The sequence below is a fragment of the Aethalodelphis obliquidens genome, unplaced genomic scaffold, assembly GCF_003676395.1.
Source record: "Aethalodelphis obliquidens isolate GAN/ISIS:26980383/991018 unplaced genomic scaffold, ASM367639v1 scaffold20, whole genome shotgun sequence".
In the NCBI taxonomy this organism is placed as follows: Eukaryota; Metazoa; Chordata; class Mammalia; order Artiodactyla; family Delphinidae; genus Aethalodelphis; species Aethalodelphis obliquidens.
Genome location: NW_020837964.1, coordinates 14210902 through 14220257, shown reverse-complemented (window position 1 = coordinate 14220257; position 9356 = coordinate 14210902). Strand labels below are relative to the sequence as shown.

The 9356-nt window shown below is 50.7% G+C and overlaps 1 protein-coding gene across 1 annotated transcript; it reads left to right on the top strand.

The window, feature by feature from the left end:
* On the top strand, nucleotides 1-2108 carry TLE7 (TLE family member 7). Its single transcript, XM_027119917.1, has 6 exons — nucleotides 1-308; nucleotides 431-453; nucleotides 1193-1392; nucleotides 1500-1741; nucleotides 1825-1830; nucleotides 1940-2108. The coding sequence occupies exons 1-6, from the start codon at nucleotides 1-3 to the stop codon at nucleotides 2106-2108; spliced, it is 948 nt and encodes a 315-aa protein (XP_026975718.1).
* The last annotated feature ends 7248 nt before the right edge of the window (nucleotides 2109-9356 follow it).

Here is a 9356-nt window from a genome sequence, read left to right as displayed (position 1 = left end):
ATGAGTGAAGAGAAGGAAGAGGCCTCGTTCAGTATACTCACAATTTATGATGAACCAGAGAAGAGGAGGAATGTGCCCGAGAGCCCCGGCATTTCCTCCCAGCACGAGCACCATGCACAGTCCCAGCTGGGCGAAGCGTGTGGTCCCCCCGAGCAGCTCCCACGCTACCCGAGGCAGCATGACCTGGCTTATCAGGAGATGAGCTGTGTGAGTCCACAGCAGTGGGCCCCGCAGGCCCTGGACAGATCTGAGCTGCAGGCCACTCAGCTCTCCGAGGCAGAATCAGAAGAAGCAGAGCCTGGCCTCAGGTAGGTCTCACCTGAACAAGACTGGTGGGGGGAGCGAACTGTCTCGGGGAGAGGGATCCTGACACAGAGCTCTCCATCCATCTCATGCCCTGACTCCTCCCTCTCTCCTCTGTGTGTCACAGCTCCCCACCAGGATCCGAGGTCGGTAAGTCCCAGCTGGGACGGTGTGGGCAGGCAGGGTGTAGCCCATGGCTGGGCATTGGATGGGAGACCTGGAACGAGCTCCTGGGTGGAGAGAGCAGTCTTCTCCCTGGATCCCGTGACGCTGTTGCTGCCAGACGTCCTCTCTCTGAGTGGTTGGCCGCTGGTGTCTCCTGCAGGTCAGCCTTGTCCTTCACCTCGTCCCAGTGAAGAAGTCTTGTCATTCCTCAGAGCAATTGTAAGTGTCTTTTTTTTTTTTTTAAACATGGCATCTTTCCCTTCCTGTTACCCCTGTAACAAGAAGCTCGTAGGAAGAAGGTGAGGGCATGCGGTGTGTCCACATCCTCACTCTCTCTCCCATAGGTGGTGGGTGCACTGGACTTCCTGCTTCTTTGGACCCAAGCTACCCTCCTCCCATCACCAGTGTGTAGGGCCTCAGCTGACAGGGTCACTTTTAGAGCTACATCCTAGGAGACTCTGAGCCAGGCTCTGCTCTCATTGCTTATACTCAGAAGTGTCTCAAAATGTGGCCTGTTTATGAGGGAGGCCATCCTGGGCTAGTGCAGAAGGATGTCAGTGGTCTGGGGACCCCAGCTGAGGACACAGTCCTGCCTGAGGGTCAGAGAGGAGCTGTTGGATGCAGGGTCAGGAATCGAGTCAGAGGACAGGGAAGGCTGTCCCCCATGGATGAGGGCAGGTCAAGGCTGTGACCCTTTCATGGGCACCCCAGCCTCCCGTTCCAGATGAAGTGGTGGTCAGGCAGATGACCCCACATAAGTCCTGGAAGGTTGGCAAACTCCGCCATGGAAAGAAAGTCCACTCCCTGGCCATCAGCAGCTCTACTCACCACGTGTACACGTGCGGCCATGGCTACATCAGGGTGTGGGATGAGAGTGCCCTGCATGCCTGGGACCACGCCCCCCAGGCCCAGCTGAACTTACAGGTGAGGGGTCATGCAGAAGGCTCAGGGAGCCTAGATGTGACCTGTGTCCTAATACTTGGAGCCCATGCTTCCAGGAGGTGATTTGAGAATGTCACCCATTCCTACAGGACCGTCAGAACTGTGTCCTCACCTGCAAGCTGTCCCCCGATGAGCAAAGCCTGATCACGGGGGGTCTGTCCCAGACCCTGACTCTCTGGGACCTGGCGCCCACCCCTCGCATCAGGGCACAGCTGGCCTCCACAGGCCCCATGTGCTATTCCCTGGCTGTCTCCTCCAACGCCCAGATCTGCTTGGCTTGTTTCAAAGGATTTGTTGAGATTTGGGATTTGCAGAACCAAATCTTGATCAGGTATGACCTGGGGGAGGGCTGGGTGGTGAGGCCTTGGGGAAGCCTGGGCCTCTTTTCCGACCTCACTCTCTCCTCTGCAGTAGGACTAGGTGAGTCGGTGTGGAGAACGCATTTGGGCTACGTATCTAGGGGCTTCCTGGGCCCGAAACTTCTGAGGGTCCAAGCAGTGCATGAACCTCTGAGTTGTTTTCCCACCAGGAAGCACGAAGTCCCCATGTACGGGTCCCGATGTGTGGACATCACGGGCAATAAATTCTGGACGGGAGGTGAAGACACCAGACTGTATTCCTGGGACCTGAGGAACTACCAGAGGCTCCAGCAACATGATTTACAGCATGAGGTGCCCGGACGGCTGCGGCTGTGCTGAGTGCAGTCCCCCTGGGGACTGGGAGTCAGTGCCCGCAGGAGCAGAGTCCGAGTTTGAAGAGGTGGCCACGAATGATGGCGCTGGCAGCTTTGTGCGCTGACCCCAAACCTCCTTCCAAACAGATCCTCAGCATTGCCCACGACCCCAGTGAGGAGTGGCTGTTAGTGGGCCTGAGAATGAGTGACATCGTAATCCTGCACACACACCGGAGGGAGAAGTTTAAGGCTGTCCTGCAGAAATATGTCTACCACCACAATCTCAAGTTTTCCTCCTGTGGTGAGTGAGCAGGCAGGGGACACCTCTGGGTGCCCTGTCACCTGACAAGGCATCTACTCACCTGTAGAGTCTGGGCCCAGCCTTATTTCAGGCTCTTAATTCCCCCCTCTCCAGCCCCAGCACTGGCCGGGCCAAGGTCCAGGGCCACCATCCCACTGCCCTCGCCTCTGCTTCCTCCTGTCACCAGTGTTTCTCCCCTGCCAGCCTGGCTACCTTTCCTCCCTTCTTTTGCTGCTCACCCCCTCTCCTTTTCTGGCTCTGTCTGTAATGGTAGCTTCCTATGTGGAACCACAGCCCAAAGGCATCGGCAGACAGAAGATGCTCGAAGCCCCATGTGGCTGTCCAGTTGTTCATTGCCCCTTACCACAATCCCGGGAGTGGCAGGAGGAAGCGGGCAGATGAGGGAATGGTTTGGGTCATGTCTCTGAGTTGTATAGATGGGGAAACTGAGGCAGAGAAGGAGTGATCCTTTCCCTGGTCTAGTCGGGAGCAGAGAGCTGGGACTGGAAGGCAGGCTTGGCCTCTGGCCCCTCCATCTGTCTTTCCTTCGCCAGGGAGCTATTTTGTGTCCACACTGGATGAGTCGATCCGCTGCATAGCTGCACCTTCTCTACAAAGATTGTTTCAGGTACTGGATGGAGGCGTGTGCAAACCCAGGCAGCTGGAGCTTCCAGCCCCAGCTCCCAGTTGGTCGGGCCCCAGAAATAGTGCTGGAAAGTACCTCTGAGATGGCAAACAGGGCCATTGAGTACATCGAGGGAACAAGGACTCAAGGTCCTAGGAACTCCTGGGCTCCACCTTGAGCCCTGAACCTGGCCCGGTCTCCAGACTGGGCCTCAGGTCTACACGGAGCCCTGAAACAGACCTGCGTGAAGTGTGCATCTCCGGCCCCAGTCTGGCCCCTGCATATCATTCCTCTGTGGCCTCTCTTTCCCTCCAGGTAGAGGAGTCTACAGACATCCTATGTTGTGATGTGTCTTCCGACAACCAGTACCTGGTCACGGGCTCCAAGAACAGTGCCACTGTTTACCAGCTCTTGTATTGAAACTTGCAAGCCACGGTCCTGCTGGTGAAGACCCAAAGAAGACCAGCGTGCTCGGAGGGTGACCTCGGGGTGCCAGGCAACTCTAACACCTCCCACAGCTCCACCTTCTCCTCCCTGGCCGGTCATCTGTCCATTCCCCTCCCACCCAGCACATACCTGGCCTGTTCTCCAGGTTTTTATTATGTAACTTAGGGATTTTTTCCTTTGTTATTTTTTCTACCACTGATTTCTTTATTTTGTAATTGATAAAATGGAAAAGCAAAAACCAAAATGGCTTGGATACCCAGTCAGTTCTTTCAAACAACAAACTCATCGTGATGGGTTGCTTATGCCCCCTTTCAGCAAATTCCAGGTTGGGGAAGGAATTTTAGGCCAGACTTAGTTTCGTTTATAACTTTTCTGGAATTCTTGGACTCTTAAGAAAGCTCAAGAAGCAACGTATGTCCCTGTACAAACTTTCAGATTGTATCAGCGTGTTGGTAGACCAACAACACCCAACTCTTGACGCAGGTTAAGACTCCAGTCACTGGTCTAACCATATCCCAGGAAGAGCTGTCCTTTTAACTACCTACTTCGTGAAACCTCGCTTTATCTGAGGCTTTCAAAGTCCCGATCCTAATTCTGGCATTTTGTGCCGGTCAAAAGATGCCTGTCTCTGTTTCCGGGCAACTTCCTCACGTTGGTGGGTGTGATATTTTGTCTGGCCTTTGCCAGGCTGAAAAAGCCCCAGCTCCCTGAACCAAGCCATATAGGCCTGCTTTCTGGTCTTTTCCATCCTCCCGCCTCTTTGTTTTGTCTTGGCATAGCTGAGACAGCTAGCTGTCCACTAACGTTTGTGGCTTAGAGTTCACCGGAAGAGGCACAAAGCCAGGGACAAAATGTACCATCTTTTGCATTGAGATATTATTGGGTCCTAGTTCTTGCTGATGGATCATGAATGAAGAATGTGTCTCCTTTCTGGGCCAATGCTAAAGGAGTGGGGTGTCCCCTCCAGGCTCTCTGTCCCCCTCGACCAGCTCCAGGCAAGCGATGTGAAGGCCCGAGGGGATTGCAAAACAATGAGATGGAAGCATCCCGTGTCCACAAATCACATGTGGAGAAAAGCTTCCCCCTTTGGGTTATTTCATGGGAGAGAAACTTGTATTCGAATTGTTATACATGTTGGAGCCTATTTGTTACTATAGCCCTGGAAATAGCAAACTTTTACTTAAAGGGCCAGATAGTAAATATTTTAGGCTTTGCCCTGTGGTCTTCGTCCCAATTACTCAACTCTGCTGCTGTAGCATGAAAGCTGCTATAGGCAACAGATAAGTGAATGCAACTGTGTGCCAATAAAACTTTATTTATGAAAGCAAGCAGTGGGCCAGATTTGGTCTGCTGACTGTAGTTTGCTGACTCCTGTAGCCAGCGTGTCTCTAAATAATATATTTATTTAGCATCCATTGAAAAATATAATACAGACGGTAGAGTCCAACAGTAGGTCTATCCTACTGGGCTATAGTAACAAATAGACTCCCAGTGTCTCTATAACAAGTGTCCATCGATGGATGAATGGATAAACAAAATGTGATATTGTTATATATATAAAATATATATAATGGAATATTATTCAGCCTTTGAAAGGAAGGAAATTCTGACACTTGCTACAACATGGATGAAATTTGAAGACATGCTAAGTGAAATAAGTCAGACACAAAAGGACAATACCGTATGGTTCCACTCATATGAGGTACTTAAGAGAGGTCATACACAGAGACAGGCAGTAGAATGGTGGTTACAAGGAGCTGAGGGGAAATGGAAGATTAATGGGTACAGAGTCTTAGTTTTGCAAGATGAACAAAGTTCTGGAGATGGATGGTGGTGACGGTTGCACAACAGTGTGGATGTGCTTAATGTCACTGACCTGTATACTTTAAAATGGTTAAGATGATAAATTTTATGTTACGTGTATTTTACACACTTTTTTTTTTAAATGTAGGGAATTATAAAGATCAAATTCACAATGGTGGTAAACTATGGAGACAGAGGTAGAGAAATTGGATCATAAAAGGATATAAAGGGAGCTTCAACTCTATCTGCAATGTTTATTTCTTCAAAAATAAGGTTTGTCAAAAATGAGTGCTTCGGGGCCTTCCCTGGTGGCGCAGTGGTTGAGAGTCCGCCTGCCGATGCAGGGGACACGGGTTCGTGCCCCGGTCCGGGAGAATCCCATATGCCGTGGAGCGGCTAGGCCCGTGAGCCATGGCCGCTGAGCCTGTGCTCCGCAACGGGAGAGGCCACAGCAGTGAGAGGCTCGCGTACCGCAAAAAATAAAAAATATAAAAAATGAATACTTCGAAAGAAACCATCAACAAAGTGAAAAGAAAGCCCACAGAAGGGGAGAAAACATTTGCAAAAATATTTCTGGTAAGGGGTTTATATCCAAAAGGTGTAAAGAAGTCTTACAACTCAACAATAAAAGACAAGTAAACCAATTTTTAAAAGGGCAGAAGATTTGAATAGACATTTCTATAAAGAAGGTATACAGGGCTTCCCTGGTGGCGCAGTGGTTGAGAGTCCGCCTGCCAATGCAGGGCACACGGGTTCGTGCCCCGGTCCGGGAAGATCCCACATGCTGCGGAGCGGCTGGGCCCGTGAGCCATGGCCGCTGAGCCTGCGCGTCCGGAGCCTGTGCTCCACAACGGGAGAGGCCACAACAGTGAGAGGCCCGCGTACCGCGAAAAAAAAAGAAGGTATGCAAATGGCAATAAGCACAGGAAAGGATGTTCAACATCATGAGGGAAATGCAAACCAAACCCTCAGTGAGATGTCACTTCACATGTGCTAGGATGGCCAGAATAAAAAGGACAGACAATAACAAGTGTTGCTGAGGACATGGAGAAATTGGAACCCCCATACCTTGCTGGTGGGATTGTAAAACACATCGCAGCCACTTTGAAAAACAGTTTGGTAGCTTTTCAAAGTGCTAAACATAGAGTTACCATGTGACCCAGCAATTCGATTCCTAGATATATACCCAAGAGAATTGGAAACAAATGTAAGTTGGGAGGGTAATAACTGGAAATGATAAAGTAAAACAACTGTAAATTTTTTTTTTCTGGAAAGGAGGTAAAACTCCAAATTACTAGTAGTCTTGATAAATCAAGGAGTAGTGTTGTAATTTCAAGATTAATTACTAAAAGAATATGAAACAAAGGTACAGCTTCCAAACTAATAGAGGAAAAATACTGGAATAATAGAGTATAATAATATAAGTTTAATAAATTTTATTATTTATATTTATAATTGACATACTTTTATTATTAACTCATTATTAATAGTATATTGTTTAATTTGATATTAATCTAGTATAAATAAAATTATATAATAACAAAGAAACACAAAACCTGACCAAATACTGAGCCATAAATTTCAGAGTATTTAATTTTTACAGAATATATTCTACGACCATAATGCAATTAAGATAGAAATAAATAATAAAAAGAAAACTAGAAATTTCCCTATTTTGGAAATTAAGAAATATATTTCTAAATAATTAGTAGAGGCTAAATCACAAAGTAACTGGAAGCTATTGTAAACTGAATAATCATAAACTGAAGGATTCAGCTAAAGCTATAGTTAGAGCTTGGCCATTCCCGGCTCATCAATGTCGCCCCACCTTGCTTTCCGGGGCCACGTAGGGGACCGGCACTGACAGCCGGTCTTGAAAGCTGGGTCTGGACTGGAGCGAGAATACAGTCTCCGGAGACAGCCGAAAAAGAACGTGGAGACACGGCCTTGCTTCGAGTAGAGAAAGCTGGGGAAAAAGGAGATCGGAAGTGTTCTCGGAGACCGAGATTTTTCACGGATGTTGCGAGAGGAATTGAACCACTCAGCTGCGCAGTGTCCATTTCCTCGCAGTCGCGCCGATGCCGCACGTTTTCACATTTACGGGTTTTTATCTTACTATTATGGTAGAGGGGACAATGATCGTCCCTCGTGGCCGTGGCTTGCGGTTGAATGGGCTCTGTGTGGACCTAAGCATTTACTTATGTCCTCTGGCAGCACGTGGAATTCCCTTTACATGCTGGGCCCCGCGGGACCTCTGTAAACACCATCCCAGAATGCAGATTATTTTCTGTGAATGGCAGCAAAACGCCATGAGTTCTCTGAAGCTCGAACTCAAGACCTTCAGATTATGAGACTGACGCGCTTCCCACTGCACCAAGAAGGCAAATATAGAAAAAGTCTTCCTTATCAATAAAGGGAAAGTGCCTGCAGCCCATTCCTCTGGCCAAGCCGCTTCCCAAGTGTCAGCGTCTCCCGGCAGAAATCCGGCAGGTCCCCGGACACGTGGGGAAGGAGGATCGCTCTTCGGCGAGAGGCGCCGTCTTGCGGTGGGAGGGTGGGCCGCGCCTGCCGGGAGCGCAGCGGGTCCCGGGGAGGACGTGGGCTCGTGCGGCAGCTCGTGCCGGGGGACGAGATTGGGAAGGGGCGCGGCCGGTGGGGTTCTGCTGGGTGAACAGGAGGAGGCGGGGCAGAACACGCTAGGGCCAGGCGAGGGCGCAGGCGCCGAGGGAACCCGGAAGGCACGCGCCTGGCTTCGGCGCGAGGCCGGGCGGCGGGGACACGAAGCGCACGGAGGAGGCGGCGCGAGCGGCTGTCCGAGCCGAGGGCGTCCGCCCAGACGGCCACCGTCGCTTGAGCGCGCGGTGCGTGAGCTCAGACTCGTATTGCTGACAAACGGCGGGTGGACGAAGGCTGGAGGGGGCGACAGCGGCTGCAGGTGGGCATCGAGGGTGCCCTTGAATGGTGGGAAGGGCCCTGGGGCGCGGGCAGGTGGGGAGAGGAGGAGGAGAGAGGAGAGAGGGGCGCAGAGCAGTTGGGGGCGTGAACTTGCCAGGCTCTGGTCCGGGATTGGGCGTAGAGGTGAGGTAGGAGAAGGGAGAGAAGATTCCAGAAGACTCTTGGATGTGAATTCCGTTGGAAAACGGAGGGAGAATGGTTGTCTTGGACTTGCCATCTTAGTCGTTTATTCAACCTTGTGGTTCTGTTTGTTTCCTTATTACATATAGGGCGTCGCATTTTGAAGGGCAGAGGAGTAGCAGCATTCCCTCAGAGCAAAGTTTTAGATCTTTTTATAAGAATGCAGGGTGGATGGATGAATGGATGAATGGACAGATGAGCAGAACATATAACCATCTCTAAGAAAGCATTCCTTCCTTACTTCTTCGGGGGAATTTCTGTTGCTGATGCCCGGAAGGGATGACTACAAACGAATCAGTACCCGCTCCCATGTGTCCAACGATTTTTATGGGGTAGGATTACTACCTTGGACTGGGCAGCTTATTCTTTTTGTGGAATTCTTGTGGAATTCTTGTTTCCACCGGGGAAACAATGTATTTTCATATCTGGTGGATCTAGCCCCTTTCCCCCACTTGCCCCTTTCAGGGGTTTGGTGCTCAGTTGGACACAGGTTTCAGGTCATCTCTTGGACAGCTGTTCACACTGATTCCCCCTTCCTGTTCTGATTTCCTAGGGCACTTAGTGATAGTATTGCATCCTGCGGTCAATTGTTCCCTGTATGTCAGTTCTGTCTCCTCCCTTGACTCAGCGCTCTGTGACCCACAGGCAGGATCTGAGCCACCCCTGGAAACACCATTTTCAGAAGCATGCTCGGGGAAGTTCTGGACCCCACCCCGAAGCCACTCTCTGCTGACACCTCCTGCCTAGACTCAGTGCTGGAGGGGGCTTGTGCAGTGAGCAAAGAGCACTGCACGGGGTCAGGGCTTGGCATCTCTTCTCTCTCAGCCACTACCCAGCCTTGACCTTGTGGCTTCCCCTCCCGGTCATCCTGGGGTGGTACAAATTCTGCCCCGAGAACTGGAGGAAGAAACTGGCTGCAGGACAGACAGCTCCCCCAAAGGGACAGGTTCTCAGGGGCTGTG

Excerpts from the sequence above, each read along its gene's own strand:
- TLE7 (XM_027119917.1), top strand. The coding sequence starts at position 1 with ATGAGTGAAGAGAAGGAAGAGGCCTCGTTCAGTATACTCACAATTTAT. Across the intron at positions 309-430 it reads GAAGCAGAGCCTGGCCTCAG|CTCCCCACCAGGATCCGAGG; the intron begins GTAGGTCTCACC and ends TGTGTGTCACAG. Across the intron at positions 1,393-1,499 it reads AGGCCCAGCTGAACTTACAG|GACCGTCAGAACTGTGTCCT; the intron begins GTGAGGGGTCAT and ends CCATTCCTACAG.